General features: G+C 41.2%; 1 protein-coding gene across 1 annotated transcript in view; it reads left to right on the top strand.

Annotated features, from left to right (window-relative positions):
• The first annotated feature begins 1,195 nt into the window (after positions 1-1,195).
• brsk2a (BR serine/threonine kinase 2a) overlaps positions 1,196-27,590 on the top strand; it is a 536,112-nt gene continuing 509,717 nt past the window's right edge. Inside the window, exon 1 of the mRNA XM_036949734.1 lies at positions 1,196-1,626. Coding sequence (XP_036805629.1) covers positions 1,263-1,626 — 364 coding nt within the window. The 5' untranslated portion in view covers positions 1,196-1,262. The remainder of the gene's footprint in view (positions 1,627-27,590) is intronic.

A 27,590-nucleotide genomic window follows, 5' to 3' on the forward strand; every position in this document is an offset into this window, starting at 1 on the left:
TATTTTCCACCATAATTTGCAAATAAATTCATAAAAAATCCTACAATGTGATTTTCTGGATTATTTTCTCTCATTTTGTCTGTCATAGTTGAAGTGTACCTATGATGAAAATTACAGGCCTCTCTCATTTTTTTAAGTGGGAGAACTTGCACAATTGGTGGCTGACTAAATACTTTTTTGCCCCACTGGATATATATATATTTTTTTGCAATGAAATGTGTGGTTTGTTTGTGTGTGTGTGTGTTGGTTTGTTTGGGTATGTGTGTGTATATATATATATATATATATATATATATATATATATATATATATATATATATATATATATATATATATACTGTATATATATATATATATATATATATATATTCCATGTCAGATATATATCTTTTCCATGTCAGATATATATATTTTCCATGTCAGATTATTTGTTCAATTTTTTTATTTAAATTGAATGGAGTAGAACAGCAAACACACACATGGCCACTGCGCCTGCTACTCCTCTTCATTTCCATATGAAATGTTGTCTGTGTGCTTGTGCATAAGTGTATCTGTGCATGTGCTGTCAGACCTGAAAAGCATGACATTGGACAGGCGTCCATCCCCTGACACCTGCACCTCTCAGGGTGTCGGCCGACACAGGACCAGGTCACAGTCACAGGTCTTAGACCAGTGGGTTGTGAAATTAAACCCAGGGCTGACACGCACACACAACACCGTTCCCAGGCTATATGGGTTCAAAGGAGGACCTTGCTGCTTTGTTGAGGTACATTTTCATGGGATGTGGGAATTGTGGGTGGCAAATTCAATTAGAACTGAATGGTAATGCTGGTACCGTGGTAGTAGATTTATTACATTCAATAGCACCTATAGGCCCATGCTTACTACACTTTTCAGATATTGGAAAACATTGACAATACCATACAACAGAAACTCAGAATGTAGCCTACGGTATGATTAATCAATTTACATTTTAAGAGGAATACTGGTCTGAGAGTCTGAGACTCTGAAGTGAAAACTGTGGAAAAAAATGTGTCTCCCTGAGATTTCATAAAATGTCTGCAACTATTGTTGCAAATAGAAGTTGCTTCAGCAACAAGGTGGGTGGTGCGGCAGGGTTTTCGAGCTACGTGTTTGTTCGGATTCCCTGTCAATCATTCTAAAAATGCTGCGGACCTCCCTGTCTGTACTTTCAGCGAGTGTTCCAACCGCATCTACAGCATCCCGACAGGCGAACACTGGCACTGCAGGCTCAACCAACAATGATTTTCGGATCCTCGGCAAAAGCACTCTCCGTACATCTGCAGGAAACCGAGAGGAAAGGGGTAGAGAGAATCCTTCGTACCCAAACAGCGCGAGAGAGAGAGAGAGTCCGAGTGAGTGCAGAGCGAGAGAGAGACGGGAGGATAGGCAAGTGGGTTTGTGGAGTAAAAAAAGAACGCCTGGACCTGCCAAGATCAAGAGGATTGTGTGTTATTCTCGGAATAATTGCAACTGCGCTTATTTGCAAAGTGTTTTTTTCGCCAATCAAAATGTCATCGTCTGGGAAAGACAACAGTGGTGCTCAACATGCCAATTACGTGGGACCGTATCGCTTGGAAAAGACGCTCGGCAAAGGACAGACAGGTTGGTTGAGCTTTCTCATAACCTAACGGTATCCACCTCTCTCGCTTTCACTAATTGCATAAACATGGCATAGGCTGGGCTGTCGGACCGCTCTCTGCAGTGAGTTAATTTCGTCTGGTGGGTTGACAAAGCTGATGATTGTGTTTGCGGACAATTATCTGCCCCCCTATTAAACGAATTTGGGTTTTTATTTTCGAGCGCAGTGCTTCTCACACGATTGTGCTGGAACAGTGTGCGGGATAGGAGAGGGTATTTGGGCGCTTATGATGCTGGCTGCTCAGTTGATATGCGTTCTGTTTGTGAAGCCCTGGTCGAGATTGGGTGTGTTTCCAGTCCTCGCACAGCGAAAGTGTGTGTGTGTGTGTGTGATTAAAACGAACTTGTTCCCTGCTCTCTCCTTGTCCGCCTCATTGCCTTTCAGTGTGTCCTGTGATTTCAGCACACAACGCAGAGCTAATCCTGATCTGCCTTGATACCTTGATCTATTCTTAGTAGGCAACGCAACGTTTCTCCTGGCTGTTTATTTGTCCATGGTGAGCTCTCCCATAGAATGCCCAGCGTATAGGACTGGTATTGGAAGGAGGCAAACTGTTCAACGGTTTATTTTAAGGGCTATATTCCGTTGTCAAATAGGAGTGGATATGAAGGCTATATACCTGACATGTTAAAGGATCATATACGAACGCATTAGTTTTAGTCTGTATAGGCTATACCTGTCATAGATAATAATGGCTATGCAGAAGTCTATTTTGGTGGTCTATTTAGCAGAGATTGACATAAATGACCAGCAGCCTTCTTGTTTCACCAAGGCTTCTGTTTTATTGTCTCGTTGAAATACACGTATATGGATGTCATTAGGTTTATCCTACAGTAGCTATGGATGTTTGCTAGAGTCCTTTGCAGTCAGTGACTTGCTACAGCAGCGTGGTGCTGGGAACAGACCCAAAGGCAGGCGCAGACCCTACCCGGCAGAGATGAGAGGGGGAGAGTGATGCAACACGCTCTGTGCGCTGCCCCAAAAATGAGAGAGAGAGATTTTCTCTGTCCATCTGTTGTCTAAAGCGGCCACAACAGGCGTCACTTCTCCTACCCAGGCCAGCCGGTCCTGCTGTGACGCTTGATACTGTATGCTCTGACTCCTGAGTTAAGTTTCCCCTATGTACAGATCTAGGATCAGCTTCCCCTCACCCAATCCGCATCTTTACCATTGGAAGGGGAAATGCAAAACTGACCCAAGATCAGCATATAGGGGCAACTATACCCTACAACATAGGCTATGTAAACTCAGCAAAAAAATAAATGTCCCTTTTTCAGGAACCTGTCTTTTAAAGATAATTTGTAAAAATCCAAATAACTTTGCAGATCTTCATTGTAAAGGGTTTAAACACTGTTTCAAATGCTTGTTCAATGAACCATAAACAATTAATGAACATGCACCTGTGGAACGGTTGTTAAGACACTAACAGCTTACAGATGGTAGGCAATTAATAGAGCAACAGCACACTATCATTTATCTGAGTGGGATTTCTCTGGGCTAACACACCACACGCTAACCAAACACCATCATACACACACATAGTCCAGCTGCAAAGATGCAACACATGCATGCATGCAGAATTACACACACATAGACAGGAACACAGACATGTGCAAAGACAGACAACCATAGCATGGAAATGCTGAGATGCACACATACACTCTCTATTTATGTTTACACCTAGCAGACCACTGCTACATAGTTGGTTACCAATAATCTGTATAAACACAAAGTAACCCTGCCTAGTGCCTTAATTAGAAGACTGGGTTGTATCTATATGATTCAATATAAACTCAATATCAACACAGGGTGGACAGTGGGAGTCATGCTAAGATGTTAAAAGTGCAGGTCACACGCGCGCACACACACACAAATACCAAATAGGCATGCATGCACGCACACACTTACACTGTGAGAGAGTAGTTTCATATCCACAAGTACAGTACTAGAATCAAACTGCATAAGACAATACAATCACCGTTACATATTTGATATCCATCAAACAGAAGCTAAGGATGAGATAAGATTTACCATGTCCCACTGACATCATATGCTATAACAAATCTACCAAAATGCTGAAATAAAATAAGTCTTATCATTCATAACTCTGAGGAGTCCGACGTGGATATTCCCTGACTATTTTTTTAGAAAGGGGCATCCATATATACTCAGCAAAAAAAGAAGCGTCCTCTTACTGTCAACTGCGTTTATTTTCAGCAAACTTAACATGTGTAAATATTTGTATGACCATAGCAAGATTCAACAACAGACAAAAACTGAACAAGTTCCACAGACATGTGACTAACATAAATTTAATAATGTGTCCCTGAACAAAGGGGGGGTCAAAATCAAAAGTAACAGTCAGAGGTCGACTGATTACGATTTTTCAATGCTAATTCCGATACAGATTGTTGGAGGACCAAAAAAAGCCGATACCGATTTATTTAACTAGGCAAGTCAGTTAAGAACAAATTCTTATTTTCAATGACGGCCTAGGAACAGTGTGTTAACTGCCTGTTCAGGGGCAGAACGACAGATTTGTATCTTGTCAGCTCGTGGGTTTGAACTTGCAACCTTCCGGTTACTAGTCCAACGCTCTAACCACCTGCCGCCCAACAACTCTTATTTTAACTTAATATAATACATTCATAAAAATCTATTTAGTCTCAAATAAATAATGAAACATTTTCAATTTGGTTTAAATAATGCAAAAACACAGTATTGGAGAAGAAAGTAAAAGTGCAATATGTGCCATGTAAAAAAGCTAACGTTTAATTTCCTTGCTCAGAACATGTCCCGTTCTGACCTTTATTTCCTTTGTTTTGTCGTTATTTAGTATGGTCAGGGCGTGAGTTGGGGTGGGCAGTCTGTTTGTTTTTCTATGATTTTGGGATTTCTATGTTTCGGCCTAGTATGGTTCTTTATCAGAGGCGGGTGTCATTAGTTGTCTCTGATTGAGAATCATACTTAGGTAGCCTGGGTTTCACTGTTTGTTTGTGGGTGGTAGTTTCCGTGTCTGTGTTTTTCACCACACGGTACTGTTTCGGTTTTGTCATTTCACGTATTCGTTTATTGTTTTTGTATTTCATAGTGTTCAGTATTTTTGTTATTAAAAAACGACATGGACACTTACCACGCCGCATATTGGTCCTCCGAATCTTCTCGCCTCTCCTCTTCAGACGAAGAGGAGGAAAACCCTTACAGAACATGAGAACATATGAAAGCTGGTGGTTCCTTTTAACACGAGTCTTCAATATTCCCAGGTAAGAAGTTTTAGGTTGTAGGTATTATAGGAATTATAGGACTATTTCTCTCTATACCATTTGTATTTCATATACCTTTGAATATTGGATGCTCTTATAGGCACTCTAGTATTGCCAGCCTAATCTCGGGAGTTGATAGGCTTGAAGTCATAAACAGCGCTGTGCTTCAAACATTGCGAAGAGCTGCTGGCAAAGGCAGGAAAGTGCTGTTTGAATGAATGCTTACTAGCCTGCTGCTGCCTAACACTGCTCAGGCAGACGGCTCTATCAAATACCAAATCATAGACTTAATCATAATATAATAAATTCACAGAAATACAAGCCTTAGGTCATTAATATGGTCAAATACGGAAACTATCATTTCGAAAACAATACGTTTTATTCTTTCAGTGAAATACAGAACCGTTCCGTATTTTATCGAATGGGTGGCATCAATAAGTCTAAATATTGCTGTTACATTGCGCAACCTTCAATGTTATGTCATAATTATGTAAAATTCTGTCAAAATAATTACTGTCTTTGTTAGGAAGAAATGGTCTTCACACAGTTCGCAATGAGCCAGGCGGCCCAAACTGCTGCATGTACCCTGACTCTGCTTGCACAGAAGGCAAGAGAAGTGACACAATTTCCCTAGTTAATATTGCCTGCTAACATGAATTTTTTAACTAAATATGCAGGTAAAAAAATATACTCGTGTATTGATTTAAAAAAAGGGATTGATGTTAATGGCTAGGTACATTGGTGAAACAACAGTTTTTTTCGCGAATGCGTTTGTTAAATGATCAGCCGTTTCGCAAAGTAGGCTGTGATTCGATGATAAATTAATAGGCACCGCATTGATTATTTGCAACGCAGGACAAGCTAGTTAAACTAGTAATATCATCAACCATGTGTAGTTAACTAGTGATTATGTTAAGATTGATTTGTTTTTTATAAGATAAGTTTAATGCTAGCTAGCAACTTACCTTGGCTCCTTGCTGCACTCGCGTAACATCGTGCCATGCCGTCTCCTCATGGAGTGCAATGTAATCGGCATCCAAAAATGCTGATTACAGACTGTTATGAAAACATGAAATTGGCCCTAATTAAATCGGCCATGCCGATTAATCGGTTGACCTCTAGTAACAGTCAGTATCTGGTGTGGCCACCATTTGCATTAAGTACTGCAGTGCATCTCCTCCCCATGGACTGCATCAGATTTGCCAGTTCTTGCTGTGAGATGTTACCCCACCCAAGGCACCTGCAAGTTCCCGGACATTTCTGGGGGGTATGGCCCTAGCCCTCACCCTCCGATCCAACAGGTCCCAGACGTGTTCAATGGGATTGAGATCTGGGTTCTTCGCTGGCCATGACAGAACACAGACATTCCTGTCTTGCAGGAAATCATGCACAGAACGAGCTGTACGGCTGGTGGCACTGTCATGCTGGAGGGTCATGTCCGGATGAGCCTGCCGGAAGGGGACCACATGATGGGAGAGTATGTCTTCCCTGTAACACACAGCGTTGAGATTGCCTGTAATAAAAACAAGCTCAGTCCGATGATGCTGTGACACCCCGCCCTAGACCATGACAGACCCTCCACTTCCAAATCGATCCCTCTCCAGAGTACAGGCCTCGGTGTAACGCTCATTCCTTCAACGATAAACGCGAATCTGACCATCACCCCTGTTGAGACAAAACCGCGACTCGTCAGTGAAGAGCACTTTTTGCCAGTCCTGTCTGGTCCAGCGACGGTGGGTTTGTCCCCATAGGCGACATAGGCGACACCTGCCTTACAACAGGTCTACAAGCCCCCAGTCCAGCCTCTCAGCCTATTGCGGACAGTCTGAGCACTGATGGAGGGATTGTGCGACATTGCAATTTATTGCCCTGGCCACATCTGCAGTCTTCATGCCTCCTTGTAGCATGCCTAAGGCACGTACGTTCACGCAGATGAGCAGGGACCCTTGGCAACTTTGTTTTGGTGTTTTTCAGAGTCAGTAGAAAGGCCTCTTTAGTGTCCTAAATTTTCATAACTGTGACCTTAACCCCTTGTTAATCTCTCCTCTCTCGGGAAATGGTCACTGGGCTGAGTTCAGCCAATGGCATTGTTTTTGATGAGGAAGGTGACAGTTTCTGTCCACTGGGATTGACAGGTCTCTGCTGAGAATAGCAACAGGGTTTTACTAATGGGTTGGACTTTGGTGAATGTCCCATGCTCTGATTGGTGACTATTTGTTCAAGGATTTTGTCTCTGGTGAGATTGACTGTTGTGTTTAGCCAATGAACGTGTCTTTGTTAAGATTGACGGTTGCCTTCAGCCAATTAGCTTGTCTCTGGTGAGATACAATTTTGCTCAGCCAAGGATCTTGTCTCTGGTGACTGTCCCAGCCAAGCTATGAGGTATTAATTGAAAAGACCGTGGAAGGGAGGCCTAGGGTGTCTTGCTGGCCTGCACTGAGCCATGGAGCTGGTTCCTGTTCATTAAGTGATTAGGGCTGGACACGCATGCGCGCTCGCACACACACGCACTGGCTCTAGCTCTGCTTCCTGGCCTAATCCCCTTCACTGCTAAAGTCCCCTCAGCTCTCACTTACGCACTCACATGGTACACAGGGGACCAAGGCTGCTACAGTACACTGCTATAGTGCTACACCAAACACACTGATACATTGGCTACAATAATACACCACTAAACTAGTACATTGATACACAGCTACACCCATGACACCGTTCTACAAGGGATCACAGACCACTTTCCCACTTTTCCTTTCTCTGTCTTTTTTTTCTTACTCTCTCTCTCTTTCCTCTTGATATCTCTCTATTTTTCTTTCTCAGTCTCTGTCGATATCAGTCTCTTTCTTTCTTTACCAGCCCTCCATGTAGACACGAGGGTCCTCCTCCAGGTTTATTGCTTTTCTGTGTCCTGAGTACCAGAGCCATTCTGGCTCTAGCCGCTCTGTTTTCTGGGGCCTGAAGGATCCATAGATGCTGCCTTCCTGCTTGGCTGGGTCCTGATTGGGGCTGAAGCCACAGAATCATGGAAGCCATTTTGAAGCCACTGATACAGTTGTCGTGCTCGAGTGCCGGAACCATGGTGGAACCTAGGGCTAGGGCTGTGGCGGTCATGACATTTTGTCAGCTGGCAACTGTCATGTGAATGACTTCTGGTCTCTCAGTAATTGACCATTAATTAACATAAACACACTTAGCATCTCCAGGCCTCCACGCATAGAAGTTGCTGTTGCACACCTTTGGAACATCTACATTTAAAAAAAGTATATTAAATCCATTTAATATACACCATCTCAATAAATCCATGATTTATTTGAAGCAGGTCTAAAAAAAACTTTATTATATGAAGAAAATTAATTCCTAGAAGAACAGAATAGCATATTCTGAGTCAGCCTACTGTATGTTATCATGCTATGTACCATTCCAATGGCAGCCTAGGCTGTAGGCTAGTTCATTTAGCAGACAAGATATAGTTATGTATTCTGTGCCACTATTTTATGTGATTTTATAGTAAGAATCTAATTTAACTGAGATTTATTAAATAGGAAGGATATTATTCCTGTTCCCGAGAGCTGTACGCATATAAAGTGGCAATGTAGAGCATAAAAGTTCAAATTGGAAGCAGGTCATATATGCTAGAGTTAGCGTTATGTAGCAACATTAGTTGTGAATGATGCAAACCTTTTATGCTTTTATAACCTTTTAAACCTTTTCTGACACCGGCCATATTCAACGGGTGATTTGCGTTTGTAAATTCAGCAGGTATTCTGCACTCTGGCATACTCAGACTGAATTTACGAATGTACCCAAAATGGTTAGTTGCGTACACAATGAACCTAGCTAGGTAAACAATATGTAAGATCATGCACGTCATGTAAGATTACCTAGCGAGCCAGCCAGCTAAAATTAGCTAGTTAAACAACAATGAACATGGTGCCAAATCATGTCGTTACTACCCTGCATGAATCTGCTGGGAGCTAACCAACCAGGTTCAGCGTTAGCTAGCTAACATTAGGCTTTAACTAGCAATGCAAACGGCTCTGTTATATGAATAATAATAATGAATAATAACAGCTAGGGAGACAGCCAACCAGCTAGCTAACATTAGGCTCTAACTAATCCAGAAAACGGCTCTGGGATACAAATAATAACAGCATACACATATTGTTAGCTAGGGAGCCAGCCAGCTTACGTTAGCTAGCTAGCTAAAAGTAAACTTTAGCTTGAAATGGAACCCCTGTCTGTCAAAATTAGAAACGTGTAATATCAGAAAATGTAGCTAGTTAGACTATCATCAAGCATGATGGACGCGTCTCCCTGTCACGGATGCCATGCCATGGTTGCCCTTAGTTTGAGAAAACACCTGTCTCCAGATTACATCTTCAATCTCTTTAGCCATCGTACTCTAATTCCACTGATTTTCAAAATTGGATCCTCCAGAAAGTGGAGATTAACACTTATGCAGCTCCTCTACACAAAACATATTTAAAAAAAGCTGAGTACGACAGGATTACCAACACAGACTGACCAGCTCAAATATACAGAAGCCTTCTATATGGCAGACCAATCTGAACTTTCTCGGCATGTCCAGCCCACTCATTATCTCAGCCAATCATGACTAGTGGGGAGGTTGCTTACTTTTTCTGTGGCTTAACCAACTAGGCTTGCAATTTAACAATTATATTCATATTTACACATGTCATACACGTTTGTAATTAAGACACATGAAAGTTCACATGTTCCAGAAGGCTCTCCTGTGAAGTAGTGAACCGCGACATACGCCTAGTTTCCTGAAATTAGTCTGATGGGTGCAAATGGGACTCTTCTCAATTTTTTTCTGTCTTTACTAATACACTACATGACCAAAAGTATGTGAACACCTGCTCCTCGAACATCTCATTCCAAAATCATGGGCATTAATATGGAGTTAATAGCGATAATATGTGTGTATAGCCTCCACTATTCTGGGAAGGATTTTTACTCAATGTTGGAACATTGCTGAATAGACTTACTTCCATTCAGCCACAAGAGCACTAGTGAGGTTGGGCACTGATGTGGGGAGATTGGGCCTGGTTTGCAGTCGGCATTCCAATTCATGCCAAAGGTGTTCGATGGGGTTGAGTTCAGGGCTCTGTGCAGGCCAGTCAAGTTCTTCTACACCGATCTCGACAAACCATTTCTGTATGGAACTCACGGGGGCATTGTCATGCTGAAATAGCAAAGGGCCTTCCCCAAAGTTGGAAGCACAGAATCATCTAGAATGTCATTGTATGCTGTAGCAATAAGATTTCCCTTCACTGGAACTAAGGGGCCAAGTCCACCGAACCATGAAAAACAGACCCACACCATTATTCTTCCTCCGCCGGTATCGTTCTTCTGGCATCCACCAAACCCAGATTAGTCTGTCGGACTGCCAGATGGTTCATCACTCCAGTGAACGCGTTACCACTGATTTCAACGGCGGCAAGCTTTACATTACTCCAGCTGACTCTTGGTGTTGTGCATGCTGATCTTAAGCTTGTGTGAGGCTGCTCGGCCATGGACACCCATTTCATGACAAACAGGTCTTGTGCTGGAATTGCTTCCGGAGGCAGTTTGGAACTCGGTAGTGAGTGTTGCAACCGAGGACACTCAGCTTTCCTGTTCTTGTGAGCTTGTGTGGTCTACCACTTTGCGGTTGAGCCATTGTTGCTCCTTGACGTTTCCACTTCACAATAACTGCACTTAGAGTTGACCGGGGCAGTTCTAGCACTTGTTGGAAAGGTGGCATCCTATGACGGTGCCACGTTGAAAGTCACTGAGCTCTTCAGTAAGGCCTTTCTACTGACAGTGTTTGTCTATGGAGATTGCATGGCTGTGTGCTCGATTTTACACACCTGTCGGCAACGGGTGTGGTTGAAATAGGTGTATCCACTAATTTGAAGTGATGTCCACATTTCTTCATACACACATATATATATATATATATATATATGTGTGTATGTGTAATTCGTTTGTGATTTAGAATGGGCCATTATCAAGTGGGCAGGGGAAAAAAGTAATCCTCATGCACTCGAATAGCAATTGGAGGATGCGCTTTCCCGTGGTTCCTTTCTCGATCATGCCGGGTAGGCTAGTCCGGTTTCACAGCAGAGCAATGTGCTTAATATTAGCAACTGAGAAATATATTTGCAGTAGAAAGCTGAGATCCTTCTCTTTTTAGTGGCAACCATCAAAACTCTGTTTTCACATAGGATTGCATATAGACATTTCGGGGTATATTTCACTACATGCATCAAACACTGTTTGAGGAGCAGCCTCTTGCTATACTCTGTAAGCCACCCTGCACAATACATTTGACATTTTAGTCATTTAGCAGACGCTGTTATCAAGAGCGACTAGGGCACATCAACAGATTGTTCACCTTGTCGCCTCTGGGGTTCAAACTAGCGACCTTTCAGTTACTGGCCCAATGCTCTTAACCGCTAGGGTACCTGCCGCCCTACAATAGGCCTATACGTTCTTTCACAGACTCCTAGATAGGTTTGGAGCGTAGCATAAGGCAACCATTCCATTCAGAATGCATAATAATACAGTCCACACTCGAAGGAAATTACTAGAGTTTAGGCTAAACCAATTATGTACCAAAGCATCTTAAAAAAATATATATATATGTTTTTGTCGTACGTATATGCAGTAGGCTATTAGGCTATGCATTTTATAACGGCATAATCATTATTTTAACTCAGGCTTTTTTGGGCCTTGGGCTCATACTGTATATAGGGTTATGCGTATGCATAAGCTCTAATATGCGTTTGTGTCTTCTACATGCAACGTCTCAAATGCTTTAAATTGATCATCATCTTAGAAAGCGCTTTGGCTTTGAAACAAAATTCACAACAACCATGTTTTCCATTCAGTTTCAACTTTTTGTTCAACTTCTATCACAGTGAGGTAACACAATGTAGCTGAACGGTGAGCGTCAAAAGCATGATGCTGTTTTGGTAATACGTGTTATTTTCAATCGCATTTGTATTGATGTGGGACAAGAGCGGGCTGAGAACCAGGCCATTTGCGATCTGGGAGTCGTTAGCGAGTTGGGTACTACTAATGCATCAGCGGCATTCATGTGCAGAGCGCATAGGATGAGATTACTGTGACTCAACGGTCACATGGAATTTGACTGAGGTCATAACTGCCGGTGTGGCGGTAATACAGTCATTGCAACAGCCCTACCTAGGGCAATTGTGACAGTGATCTTCACTCCTGTGTGTGTGTGTGTTAGAGAGATATAGTGTGACTCCATGTACAGTGCCTTGCGAAAGTATTCGGCCCCCTTGAACTTTGCGACCTTTTGCCACATTTCAGGCTTCAAACATAAAGATATAAAACTGTATTTTTTTGTGAAGAATCAACAACAAGTGGGACACAATCATGAAGTGGAATGACATTTATTGGATATTTCAAACTTTTTTAACAAATCAAAAACTGAAAAATTGGGCGTGCAAAATTATTCAGCCCCTTTACTTTCAGTGCAGCAAACTCTCTCCAGAAGTTCAGTGAGGATCTCTGAATGATCCAATGTTGACCTAAATGACTAATGATGATAAATACAATCCACCTGTGTGTAATCAAGTCTCCGTATAAATGCACCTGCACTGTGATAGTCTCAGAGGTCCGTTAAAAGCGCAGAGAGCATCATGAAGAACAAGGAACACACCAGGCAGGTCCGAGATACTGTGAAGAAGTTTAAAGCCGGATTTGGATACAAAAAGATTTCCCAAGCTTTAAACGAATACTTTCGCAAGGCACTGTATGCCAGTCAACTCAATCAAATGTACTGTATTTATGAAGCCCTTTTTTACATCAGCTGATGTCACAGTGCTATACAGAATCCAGCCTAAAACCCCAAACAGCAAGCAATACAGATGTAGAAGCACAGTGGCTATGAAAAACTCTCTAGAAAGGCAGGAACCTAGGAAGAAACCTAGAGGAACCAGGTTCTGCACGGACCCTATCTTGCACATGAATAACATAGAGCTGGCGGGTTAAGCTTTTTCGGCAGGATAGAACAGCAGCTTCTGGTAAGACAAAGGGTGGCCGTCTATGTATATTTGTAAACAACAGCTGGTGCACAAAATTTTAAGGAAGTCTCAAGGTTTTGCTCGCCTGAGATAAGCTATAGACCGCACTATTTACCAATAGTTTTTTGTTGCTGTCTATATACCACTTCAAACCAATGCTGGCACTAAGACCACGCTCAATGAGCTGTATACAAACATAAGCAAACAGGAAAACGCTCATCCAGAGGCAGCGCTCCTAGTGGCCGGGTACATTAATGCAGGGAAACTCATCCATTTTACCAAATTTCTACCAGCATGTCAAATGTGCAACCAGAGGGAAACAACTTTTGACCACCTTTAATCTATACCCAGAGACGTGTACAAATCTCTCCCTCGCCCTCCATTTGGCAGATCTGACCATAATTATATCCTGATTCCTGCTAACAAGCAAAAACTAAAGCAGGAAGCACCAGTGACTCGGTCATGAAGAAAGTGGTCAGATGAAGCAGATGCTAAGCTACAGGACTGCGTTGCCAGCACAGGCTGGAATATGTTCCGGGATTCTTCCGATTGCATTGAGGAGTACACCACCACATCAGTCACTGGCTTCATCAATAAGTGCATTGATGACGTTGTCCCCACAGTGACTGTACGTAGTACCCCAACCAGACGCCATGGATAACAGGCAACATCCGCACTGAGCTAAAGGGAAGAGCTGCCGCTTTCAAGGAGCGGGACTCTAACCCGGAAGCTTATAAGGAATCCCGCTATGCCCTCCGATGAAACATCAAGCAGGCAAAGCGTCAATACTGGACTAAGATTGAATCGTACTACTCCGGCTCCAACGCATGTGGCAGCACTTGCAAACTATTGCCGAGCCATAGATTGTTCACTCTGCTACCAGCAAACAGTGCCGGAGCATTGGCTCTCAGACCAACAGGCTCCGAGGCAGCTTCTACCCCCAAACCATAAGACTGCTAAATAGTTAATTAAATGGTTGCCCGGACAATCTGCAAGGACCCTAACTTGCATTGACTTTATCTAGATGACTATATATACACACTATATGCACACACACACTCACACACACTACACTGATACTCTCACACAAAACCCACACACATTCACATACACTACAAACACACACGCATACTGACACAACACAAACACACACGGATGAATAAGCAGCTGTGTGCTTTGTTTGTGCATGCACCTGTGTGTGTATGTGCATTCCAACCTGCTTGCCGCAACAGGAGTGCATTGCTGGAACAGATGACTGAGTGTGTGTTATGTAAACGAGAGAAGATCTTTACATGCATAACAGCGCCTGTCCTTTTACTCACCAGTCGAATTGAGAAATTTGACATTAGTGTTCAGACGTAGCCTACAAACGTCAATGGAAAAGGTGAACCGTGTGTTCTACCATTCAACTGCACTTCTTATCGCATAGAGAAAAATACTTGAAATAGCTTATCTATTTACTACTGTGAAGTGGGTCCAATTAAATGAGAGGCTACCATTTGTCCTATATCTTAACTTTCGTAGGCCTATAGGCTATTTTGTGAGTATGAAACCATCACAGCCAGAAAAGGTGAGGAATTCCATGTTTATTCCATCCAGCTATTATATTTGGTTAACTTTTTTATTTTTATGAATATGAGTCATCATATATTCCTGCACAAGGCTAGGCTGCTTTTGCCTTAATTGCAATGCAATACTTCAATCACTAGGAACTGTGCATACACATGGTCTAAAGTTTGCAGGAGGATAAGCACATTCTCACTTCAAGCTTAGGTTTTTATAAATTCCAACTTTTGCGTGAAAAGTGGCTCACGCATATTTTGGACGTACTCAATGTTTATGAACGAGGCCCTTTGCTTTGAGCACAGACACAGAAATAGCCCTGAACTGCTCTCTCCTTTAACTTGTCACTTCAAGGCCATTGTTATGCTGCTTCACACACAAACTCACACACACACACACTACTGTCCTGAACTCTCATGCTTGGGCCTCCCTGCATGTTTCTCAGTGAATCTGACAGTGAATGAGCACCCCTCGCTCTGTCTGCCACTTCATCAGATATTACATAACCAAGGTCTCTGTCATTGACTGTTACACCCTCTTCCCTCCCTCGATCCCTCTCTTTTCACAGTCGGGATTCATACAGCAACCCAGTGGTGCGTTAAATCAGACAAGGTCTCTGCGGGATAGTATCGATTAGAGTGATTTTATGTAGCCAAGGATTCTCCCAGATTAATGATGGTGGAAAGAGTAGTAGGGAGAAGAATCTTGAGGCGTGAAGTGGTCTTGCTCGTCAGTTCTGACTGGCTTTGTCCCAAATGGCACCCACTTCCCTATATAGTGCACTATATAGGGAAGAGGGTCCCATTTGGGACGCCACTGACTAGCGGATTGGAGGTTATTACTTCGAGCACTTTATTGATAATTTTCTTCATTATTTTATCACTCCTCCCCCCCCTTATACCCTTTCTCTTAATATGTCCATCCTTATGGGTGAAGGTCATAGGAGGAGTTAGAGGTGGGTTAATGTGTGTCTGAATGGGTGTATGTGGGTTTGTGTGGGTGTATTTGAGAACCCATAAGTTCAAGTATCTTCAATGACGTCTGAAATATTTGGGTCCTTTGAAATCACAAAGTTTAATGTGCTTGTATGTGTTTTTTGTTGTTGTTTAGAGTGTGCATGTGTTTGCGGAGGCTTGGTCGCTGTCAAACTCCATTGTGTTCTATTTGGGCCCTAACTCAGCGCATCCACAGCCTGTTTTTGTCTCACCTCTTCTAAAGCGAGGCGAATAAGAAAAGAACGAGAAGAAGCTACGGTCCATTTTACAAAACACACACACTGTGCTGTGGAGTGTTGTTGATCAGTTATTGCCTTTTAAGGTAGCTTTCTTTGGACACAGCAGAGAGAATGGTAAACACATACATTATCTGTGTCCCGATTGGCACCCGATACCCTAAAGAGTGCACTGGGATCTGGTCAAAAGTTGTGCTCTAAATAGGAATTAGGGTGCCATTTGTGAGGCAGTCACAACGTTTTGCCTTTCCATTCTCTGGCGAAATGAATTGCTACATTTATTTAGGAGCACACTTTGTTGCCTCAATAATATATGGCAGGAGTGACAGTCCCGCAATCGGTGTGTTTGAGACTGCCAATCAGTTGGTGTGTGTGTGTTTGAGACAGCCAGTAAGGTAGTCGCTGGTATTTCTTTGTGTGTGTGTGTATAGTGTTTGTGTGTGCCATTTAAGAACTAGTTTTCAGTCCTTGCTGGCATTTCTCTTGGTGTGTGTCTGTGTGCCCGTCACTGCTAGTTCCTAGTAGCTGGTATATGTTGGCAGTGTGGACATCCAATGTTAAATATCTGTGCACTTGGCAGTGGCGTTAATGCCTTTAAGACCCCCCCCCCCCCCCACACACACACACACTCAGTCTTTAAGACCCTGTCTTACACACATATTAACCCTGAAAAGGCTTACTGTCTGTTTGGGTCTGTGAGAAATGCTGGGTTGGTTGCTGAGGCTGGTTGTCTGGTTGTCATGGTTTCCTTGCTGATTCTCCTCTCTGGTTCCCAGTCTTGGCCTCACATAAGCACATCTCTCTCTCTCGATCTGTCTCTGAAATCCTCTGTCTGAATGTGTGGTGTGTGTGTTTTGGGCATGTGTGTATGGATTTTTCAATATGGTTTTGCATCAGTGTGTCTGTGACTGAGTATTTGTGTGTGTGTGTGACAGACTATTTGTGTCTTGTTGCAGATCAGGCTGGCCGGCCCTGCTCTCTGCGCTCTCTCAGTGCCGTGTGTTCTAGTTAAAGCCCTCAGATTAGCACATGCAGGGAGCCCAGGCTTTGGCTGCTGTCCTGTCAGCTAGCATTTAGCATTGGCTTGTTACTGACGGCCTGCCTGGCTGTCCTCAGATTAAGGGGTTAGCACAGGGAAGAGGCAAAGGGGAAGAGCTGAAAAAGGAGGGTCTCTTATAAGTCAATATTTAATTAATCAATCCAACAATCAATCAATCAAATTTTATTTGTGCAAAACAGGAAAACTAAAACAGAACTAAAATCTTGCACAATTGCGTCAAATGTTAGATTAGGTTTTTGGGGAGATGTATGAGAAAAGATGCTAACGAGACTAGCAAAGTCTCTACCCCCTAAACAAAAACTGTCAGCCAAAGTATGGGCAAAATGTTCCCTTTCTTTATGAAATGTTGAAGTTCGAAAACTTTTTATAATCGTGATTTGTCCAAATGTTGAGTGACTAAAAAAATCTCTGCACCGCAACAAAGTTCCTCGCTAGTCGTCGCATCCATCAGTCTGACAATCGCTACAATACCACCCTTTGTTAAATGCATCTATCCATGAGAAATTACAAATACACAACCATTTGTTGCAAAGTGCAGTAACCTGTGTCAGGGACATTGCTAGGATTTGAGGACATTAGGGAGGGGAACCCTAGTAGCCCTCCCCCCAAAATAATACAATTATTTAACTGCTAAATGCATCAATATCAAATCAAATTATATTGGCCACATGTACCGAATACAGGCCACACCCGGCCATGATTACAGACACCTGTGTGTGTCCTTGACACTATATGAACTAGTCACCCCGCAGTGTTTGTCATTATACCCTGATGAAGACAACTTGTCTGTCGAAACATTGGTTATTAAATTATTGCATCTGAGCTCCTAGAGTGTGCGGCTCTCCTTTTTAATTTTACATGTGCCGAATACAACAGGTGAAATGGTGAAATGCGGTGAAATACGGTGAAATGCTTACTTACAAGCTCCTAACCAACAATGCAGTTTTAAAAAATTCAAGAATAAGAAATAAAAGTTCAACGTAGTTTATAGAGCAGAAATAAAATAACAATAGCGAGACTATATACAGGGGGTACCGGTACAGAGTTAGTGTGCGGGGGCACCAGTTAGTCAAGGTAATTGAGGTGATATGAAGGTAGAGTTATTAAAGTGACTATGCATAGATAACAGAGAGTAGCAGCGGTGTAAAAGAGGGGTCAATGCAAATAGTCGGTATCCATTTTGATTAGATGTTCAGGAGTCTTATGGCTTAGGGGTAGAAGCTGTTTTGAAGCCTCTTGGATCTAAACTTGGCGCTCCGGTACCGCTTGCCATGCGGTAGCAGAGAGAACAGTCTACGACTAGGGTGGCTCGAGTCTTTGGTGCACTTTGAGATTAACATTGAGATTAAATCTACTAAGAATGAAAAAATACAAAAATGTCCCACTCATGTCAATTCTATTCAAAAGCCAATGCAATATAAATGCAATACAAGACATTCAGGTAACTTGCACCTTCCCACCTGCCATAGCAGACACTGCCATAGCACTGCCATAGCAGTTTCAATGACAGTAGCTACTGTGGATCTCTCTACTCAAAAACCTCCATACCACTCAACAAAACTATATTGGTCCGCTAAAATAGGACTAGTAAAGGTCCAGTGCACAACTTTTGTGAGGAGAAAAAGTGTAAATCATTGTCTTCATGATTCAGCACCCCTACTTCCCACGGCTAAGCTCAAGTATATGTGTTTTAGTAAAATTTTCAGTGGCAATTTTTCAATGTAGACCTGCATATAGGTGTATGGTTTGTTAAACTTTGCAATCAATGGTTTTCCTTGGAATACATTTTAAAGTGAAAATGTGATTCTCAGTGTCACTCTGTTACATGGAATTGCCCAAATGTTTTTACATCCAGCAGGTCTATAATAATGAACATCAATCAATTCCCAGCAATGTCCAATAAGACTTGATGCAGTGTAAAAGTCAAATATGTTACATCAAAATCCATTTACTCATTTGCAATAGTTGTTCATTATGGGTTTTAGTACTGCTGAAAAACAGCGTCGCTATAGAGAAAGGAAGAAAGCCCAGATTGGAGAAAAGGCCTGGAAGATAAAGGATGCAGAGGGGCAAGGCCATGCAGTAATGCTGTTACACTTCCACTATAAAAATGGGCATACATTTTATATAATCAGTGCCAATTCTTAATGCTATACACAGGTATATATTTATAGGCATGTTAATGCTGTAATACAACTATCAAGTAATTGTTCATATACACTGAGTACACCTTCCTAATATTAACTCTAAAGGAATATTCATTAACAGCTCAAATAAATAAACCTGAAAGACAATTTTAAACCATCCATTGCCTTTTATTTGTAATTTTTTTAAATTATACAAGCACATCAAGTTTCAAAGTCCCGCAATGCAGTTACATTGTGTAACTTGTCCCTGAGCTGGCGGATTAATTGTTCTTGCCTCGCTGCCTGCTGGAGGTACTGCATGTTGGTTCCAACCTTAAAAGTAACAACAAATAAAGTTGGCAGGTCTGTTAGCTAGCTAGCAATTGCTGTGGAAACACCAAAATGATTTGAAATAACAATTGAGGTATATATGTAATCTTACTCAACACTTAGATAACTACTACAAACTAATGGAAATTACAATAAATAAAGGTTAATTTATTAGTTTTTCACTGTCCAGAGGCACCACACGTAAGCATTTTATTTGCAAACTCCATCACATGTACGCTTACTGCGCTACAGAAACACCGCTAACCAAATGGTGCATGCACACTGAATTAAAGGTAACTACACTCAAAATCTAAGTTTATGCATTGTTATTAACACAGAAAATCCAATGTTGTTTTTATATTAAAGTGTGATATAACTGGAGGGAAACCAGAAAAAACTGGGAAAAATCCAAAACCTGGAAGAAAAAAAAAAGAAATACTAATTTTAACCTTAACACGTACCAACAAATGGGTGTGACCATTCTATAATGGTCCCTGCAGCGTACGCTAAAACCGGTGTGATTAGAATGCATATTTAGAACGTCCAGTTTCGATTGACTCTACAGTCAGCATTTAAGCTAGCCACGCTGTTTTTTCACAGAAACATTTTGCACAAACACAGTCCTTACAAAGTTACGTCCAGAATGTGACCAGTTTATTTTTGGATGCAATGTTCAGACACTAACAGAAGTAGCAACAGCACACAATCATCCAAACCGGAAAATGTAGGCTACATTAGTCCTAGTGCTAACTGAGGAAAGATTGACAAGCCATCATATTTAGATAACTCTCAGCCGTCTGAAACCACAATATGAATTGGCTAATAACAATTACTATTTATATTTCATCACATCTCACGTGAGCTCACCAATGATCAAAATAATTGAGGAAAACACTTTCTAAAAATCAAAGTATAATAATGGGTAGTTTGTGTGGGTCGCCATGTTTGTTTTTTGTTGTCAAAACAAAGATGATAAGAGGAGACAAGATGAGTTTGGTCTGTTTGCTGTATGCATGTAGAAGGGGGTTTGTCATCTATGATCATTCAGTTCCTTTTATTCACTTCTGGAAATTTACCCTTCACCTCATTATAACATCTTTGGTCTGACAGACGTTTACGTGACAGCCAGAATGCATTGTATAATGTAAACAAACATGGTGCCACACAACTGTCAAATAGCTTAGCATTGGCTCATTATAATCATTATAATCAGTACCACCTTCAAAAAAGTATTTTACAAACATCACAGGTGGCCATTACAATCTATGCAATAATCAGAATGCATTATTTGTCAGCAGTACTTGAAAAGCTTTTGCTAAAAACATTTTTTTAAAGACTACCACACTGGTTGTAACCAGTATGAACATTAATAAAAAAAATCCATTGCAGATCTGGGGCCGTATCCACAAAGCATCTCCGAGTAGAAAATTGTCATAAGAGTTCCACCTAGTCAACACATATTTAGGAGACCTCATGCTGTCCTAACAAGTAAAGAGTTACCAGCAGGTGTCTTGAAAGTCGAGTCAGTGGTTCCTGTGCTATATACAGGCAATTGAATTAACGTTTAGATATTTCTGCAGTATCTTAAAGTATTCACACCCATTGACTTTTTGCTACATTTTGTTGTGTTACAGCCTGAATTTAATAAAATGGATTAAATTGAGATTTTGTGTCACTGGCCTACACACAATACCCCATGTTAATGTTGAATTATGTTTTTAGAAATGTTTACAAATTAATTTTAAAATGAAAAGCTAAAATGTCTTGAGTCAATAAGTATTCAACCCCTTTGTTATGGCAAGCCTAAATAAGTTCAGGAGTAAAAATGTCCTTCACAAGTCACATAATAAGTTGCATGGACTCTGTGTGCAATAATAGTGTTTAACATGATTTTTTAATGACTACTTCATCTCTATACCCCACACAAACCTGTAAGGTCCCTCAGTCAGGCACGAGTACTTCCTGTTCAAGTTTCTAACCATAGGAAGGGAGGAGCAAAGTTAATTTGTCATCATATTTGGGGCATGTTGGCATTTCGAAAAGTTTAGTATTTTCTATTTTATTTAACCTTTATTTAACTAGACAAGTCAGTTAAGAACAAATTCTTATTTACAATGACGGCCTACCAAAAGGCCTTAAAAAAAAAAAAAAAATGCAGTATAAATATAGGACAACACACACATCACAGCAAGAGAGAACTCAACACTACCTAAAGAGAGACCTAAGACCATAACATAGCAAGGCAACAACACATGACAACACAGCATGGTAGCAACACAACATAACAACAACATGGTAGCAACACAACATGGTAGCAGCACAAATAATGGTAAAAACATTATTGTGCACAGACAACAGCACAAAGGGCAAGAAGGTAGACACAACAATACATCACACAAAGCAGCCACAACTGTCAGTAAGAGTGTCCATAATTGAGTCTTTGAATGAAGAGACTGAGAACTGTCCAGTTTGAGTGTTTGTTGCAGCTCGTTCCAGTCCCTAGATTCAGAGAACTGAAAAGAGGAACGACCCAGGGATGTGTGCGCTTTGGGGACCTTTAACAGAATGTGACTGGCAGAACGGGTGTTGTATGTGGAGGATGAGGGCTGCAGTACATATCTCAGATAGGGGGGAGTGAGGCCTAAGAGTTTTATAAATAAGCATCAACCAGTGGGTCTTGCAACGGGAATACAGAGATGACCGGTTTACAGAGGAGTGCGTTGATGTGTCCTGTAAGGAGCATTGGTGGCAAATCTGATGGCCGAAAGGTAAATAACATCTAGCCGCTCAAGAGCACCCTTACTTGCAGATCTATAAATTATGTCTCCGTAATCTAGCATGGGTAGGATGGTCATCTGAATCAGGGTTAGTTTGACAGCTGGGGTGAAAGAGGAGTGATTACAATAGAGGAAACCAAGTCTAGATTTAACTTTAGCCTTCAGCTTTGATATGTGCTGAGAGAAGGACAGTGGTTTCCTAGTCATACTCCCAAGTACTTGTATGAGGTGACTACCTCAAGCTCTAAACCCTCAGAGGTAGTAATAACACCTGTGGGAAGAGGGGCCTTCTTCTTACCAAACCACATGACCTTTGTTTTGGAGGTGTTCAGAACAAGGTTAAGGGTAGAGAAAGCTTGTTGGGATTAGCAATAGCAGTGGTCCAATGTTTTTCCAGCGCAGGTACTACAGTCAATGTGTTGGTAGGACTTCGGTAGTGTTTTCCTCAGATTTGCTTTGTTAAAATCCCCAGCTACAATAAATGCAGCCTAAGGGATATGTGGTTTCCAGTTTGCATAAAGTCCAGTGTAGTTCTTTGAGGTAATCTAGGTCGGGAAAACAAAAGGACTTGAGTTTCTGTATGTTATCACAGTCACACCATGAGTAGTTAATCATGAAACATACACCCTCGCCTTCTTTTTCCCGGAGAGTTCTTTATTCCTGTCTCCGTGATGTACTGAGAACCCAGCTAGCTGCATGGACGGGGACAGTATTTCCCGAGATAGCCATGTTTCCATGAAACAGAGGATGTTACAATCCCTGATGTCTCTCTGGAAGGAGATTCTCGTCCTGAGCTCATCTACTTTATTATCCAGAGACTGAACATTAGCGAGTAATATACTCCGAAGCGATGAATGGTGTGCACGCCTCCTGAGTCAGACTTGAAGCCCACTCCGAATACCTCTTCTCCGCCGGCGGTGTTTTGGAGCAGCCTCTGGGATTAGTTAAATTGCCTTAGGGGGAATGAACAAAGGATCCAATTCGGGAAAGTCATATTCCTGGTCGTAATGCTGGTGAGTTACAATCGCTTTAATATCCAAAAGTTTTTTCTGGCTGTATGTAATAACACAAACAATATTCTGAGCTATTAATGTAAGCAATAACACACAAAAAAACGGCAATACTGCAATGTTGCTTAGGAGCTAGAAGCAGAGCTGCCATATCTGTCAGTGCCATCTTGTTAACATGTAGACTATTTACCATTTAAAGGCCCAATGCAGTCAAAAATGTGATTTCCAATTATTTTATATACATTTCCACACTATGAGGTTGGAATAAAACTGTGACATTGTGAAGATTATGATCATGACCTTTTAGTGTAAGAGCTGTTTGAAAATACTGTTTTGGTGAGATGGACTTTTGGCCTTGCATGGTGACATGGTTTGTTTTATTGTCTCAAATTTCCTCAAATTGAAGCTGATTATACATGTAGATAGCTTTTAAAATGGCTGCATTAGAACTTTAACTCTATATTAATAATAGTAATACTCATTATATTGATCATTTCTCTCTATAGGCCCGACTGAAGGATGTTGGTGCTGACTTCAGGCAACCAATTAAGGTAAACTGGATTAAATATCTGAGATTCACGAAGTAATGCCCTGTTGTGACATTGCTTTTTCAAAAGGATTGTACAGAGGAGAATCTCAATTGCATTTCCTTGATTTCTCACGTCCCCTTTCCTCACCTTCTTCTCAAAACCCATTGGACGATGAAGAAAGTGGTCCCACCCTTCTGACCTTCTCATCCAATGGGTTTTGAGATGGAATCGAGGAGAGAGGTGAATCAAGGAAATGCAATTGAGATTCTCCCCATGACATTCATAACTTCAAGAAGACATTGGCAAACAGACACCCATACATGATGGCCTATCCCTATCATCTCTGTGCACCATCATTTTTCAAACTGTAGACACATACATGTACTGTTAGCTCTGTCCCAGTTTCAACACTACCAAGAGTATCTCAAGTATATGCAGACCACATTTGCCCTGCGGTCCAAGGGCATAGTCACCTACACCTGTGAAGGAGTTCCTTGATCGCAGGTAAAATTGTATGGCCGTTTTTTTTTTACACAAGTATGACATGCTTTAATATATTAGGTATAGTGTGTTGCCGAAATTGTGATAATACTGCTAAATACTGTCCTTTTGCGGTCTGTCATTTCCAAGTGTTAGCTGTATGCAGAGTTCTGCCGAATCAGGAACCAGAACTTGCCGAACTTCTTCTATGCTGCGCTCAACTGTCACACCCCTCGTTTGATGAACTTTTACCAACAGACAGCATCCAAGACTGGAAGGATCGCTTATGCTTTGGGTGACATTCTGAGGTGTCATGATCTAGGACATGGGTAAGACAGAGGACTCAGATCTTTAGGGCACTGCACATAATGCTGGAATCAGATCTGGGTCTAATGAAAATTCCAACTACTTGTTGAACCTTGAAAGTATAATAACAGTATCTGAAAGGCAGCTAAGAGTTTGCTATTCCGTTTGTTCCATTGTACCAGGCAAATGAAACCAAGCCCAGCATTTTTTGGGGCTAAATATACGAAGGTTTCTCTGGTGGATATTTTGTCAATTTTTAACATTGACATACTGTTGATTTACCAGCTTATGTGTCATAAAATTGATTTATGATTATTTATCTTCTTAGGTACTACATGATGTTCTCCACTGTTCTCTGTGCTCGTCCTGTGTTGCTGCGTGAGGAAGTCTTAGGAGTTTTCAAAACATGCAAGGTAGGTTTCTTGTCATTTTGGTTACTATTGATTATTGTGCCCATTCACAATTTACCCACCTGTAGTGATCTGAGAGGATTAGATAGGCGGGTATGGTGTTTTAACCAACCATTAGGTCAGGGTGGATATATTTTTAGTGTCTTCAGAAAGTATTCTCACCCCTTGACTTTTTCCACATTTTGTTGTGTTAAATGAAAAGCTGAAATGTCTTGAGTCAATAATTATTCAACCCCTTTTTTATAGCAAGCCTAAATAAGTTCAGGAGTAAAAATGTGCTTAACAAGTGTCACACTGTGCAATAATAGTGATTAACATGATTTTTGAATGACCACCTTATCTCTGTACCCCACACATACACTTATTTGTAAGGTCCCACCATGAATTTCATACACAAATTCAACCACAAAGACCAGGGATGCCTCGCAAAGAAGGGCATCTATTGGTAGATGGTTGACTGGTCAATGGCGACTTTACAACAGTTACAGAGTTTAGTGGCTGTGATAGAAAACTGAGGATGGATCAACAACATTGAAGTTACTCCACAATACTAACCTAAATTACAGAGTGAAAAGAAGCAAGCCTGTACCTAATACAAATATTCCAAAACATGCATCCTGTTTGCATTAAGGCACTAAAGTAAAACTGCAGAAAATGTGGCTAAATATTTTACTTGATGTCCTGAATACAAAGCATTATGTTTGGGGCAAATCCAACACAACACATCCCTAAGTACCACTCTTAATTTTTCAAGCATGTTGGTGGCTGCATCATGATATGGGTATACTTGTCAATGGCAAGGACTAGGGAGTTTTTCAGGATAAAAAAAACAGAATTGCGCTAAACACAGGCAAATTCCTAGAGGTAAACCTGGTTCAGTCTGTTTTCCAACAGACACTGGGAGACAAATGCACCTGTCAACAGGACAATAACCTAAAACACAAGGCCAAATATACACTGGTTTTTTTTACAAAGACAACATTGAATGTTCCTGAGTGGCCAAGTTGACTTAAATTGGCTTGAAATTGAATGCAAGACATGAACATGGCTGTCTAGCTATGATCAATCACGATATTGACAGAGCATGAAGAATTTTGAACAATCCAGGTGTGCAAAGCTCCTAGAGCAGTCCTGGGCAATTCCAGTCCTCGGGGGCCTGATTGGTGTCACATTTTTCCCCCATCCCTAGCAAACACACCTGATTTTAAACTTAATTGCATTTTTAACTGAAGCTTATGATTTAGTTGATTATTGGAGTCAGGTGTGTTAGCTGGGGCAGGGGGAAAAGTGTGACACCAATCAGGCCCCCGAGGACTGGAGTTTCCCAGGCCTGTCCTAGAGACTTACCCAGAAAGGCTCAAAGCTGTAATTGCCGCCAAAGGTACTTCTACAAAGTATTAATTAACCCATGGGTGTGAATACTAATGTAAATTAGATATTTCAGTATTTCGTTTTCAAAAATGTCTAAAGACATGTTTTCACTTTGTCATTATGGGGTGTTGTGTAGATGGGTGAGGAAAAAATAATATTTTAATCAATTTCGAATTCTGCCTGTGGAATAAGTCAACAGGAATGAATACTTTCTGAAGGCACTGTATATAACGTCTGTCTAGTATTCTCATCTCAAGTGCATTTGTGCATTTCAGGGGGTGGATTCCCGATGAGCCAGATATTGTTGACATACCGGTATCCCTACTTACAATTGCCAGTGACAACACCGAAATGTCGTCTAAGTCCATTAGTGTCAAGAACTCCGTTGTCCTGGAGAGTGAAGTTGTGGTGACCGACCTCCCCAGACTGGCTGACACTTAACTAGTAATGTTCGGTCTGATCTGTGCTCTACATCTCAGTTAAATTGTTACCCAGAAAGGATTAGATATTGATATGAAAATGGCTGCATTGGGCCTTTTTAAGTTGCTGCAACTTAACAAGTTTAAGGCAATAATTTTTCCTTAAAGCATTTGAGTAGCAAGTTTTCATGTTCAAGTGAGCTTAATTCATTTGTGTGTCAATTCACTCGCAAGGATTTTGTTTCAAAACATAGTATATTCAAGTAAAGTCAACAACATCATTTAATTAAGCTTCACTTCATAGTGTTATGTTACATTTACATTGTTTATTCAAGTAAGGTTAACAAGAACACTTGTTGTGCTTGCTCAAACATTGTTTTTTGCCGATATGACCGTGCATTTGTACATGTGTATCTAGGCACATAGTCAGGTATGAATCTATAGTAATGTGTGTGAGAATCATACATATGTATTGTATATGGCTAAGCACTGTATGTGTACTACTGTATGGTACTCTGTTTCCACCCCTTTCAACCTGTCCTCCCCCCATAGACATTGCATGTAGGCACAGATTTAGGATCAGGTTTTACTCTCAAAATCCTAACCTTTATTATGGAAAAAATGCCAAACTGACCATGGATCAATGTCTAGTAGTGGTGCGCGGGTCAGCTGTTTGTTCACCCAAACCCACCTGCAATTGCTAATAACCCATCCGCAACTGCCGACTATGTGATAAGGTGAAAATCTGAGGCTGGCACCCGAACCAAACCCACACAAATAGAACATAGGCTGCAGCCAAAATAAAAAAAATCCCCTCATATATACTTTTGGTAAATATTGATATTATTTTAAGTATACAGTACCAGTCAAAAATTTGTACACCTACTCATTCAAGGGTTTTTCTTTATTTTACTATTTTCTACATTGTAGAGTAATAGTGAAGGAATCAAAACTATGACATAACACAAATGGAATCATGTAGTAACAGAAAAGG

This window comes from Oncorhynchus mykiss, chromosome 2, assembly GCF_013265735.2.
Source record: "Oncorhynchus mykiss isolate Arlee chromosome 2, USDA_OmykA_1.1, whole genome shotgun sequence".
NCBI lineage: Eukaryota > Metazoa > Chordata > Actinopteri > Salmoniformes > Salmonidae > Oncorhynchus > Oncorhynchus mykiss.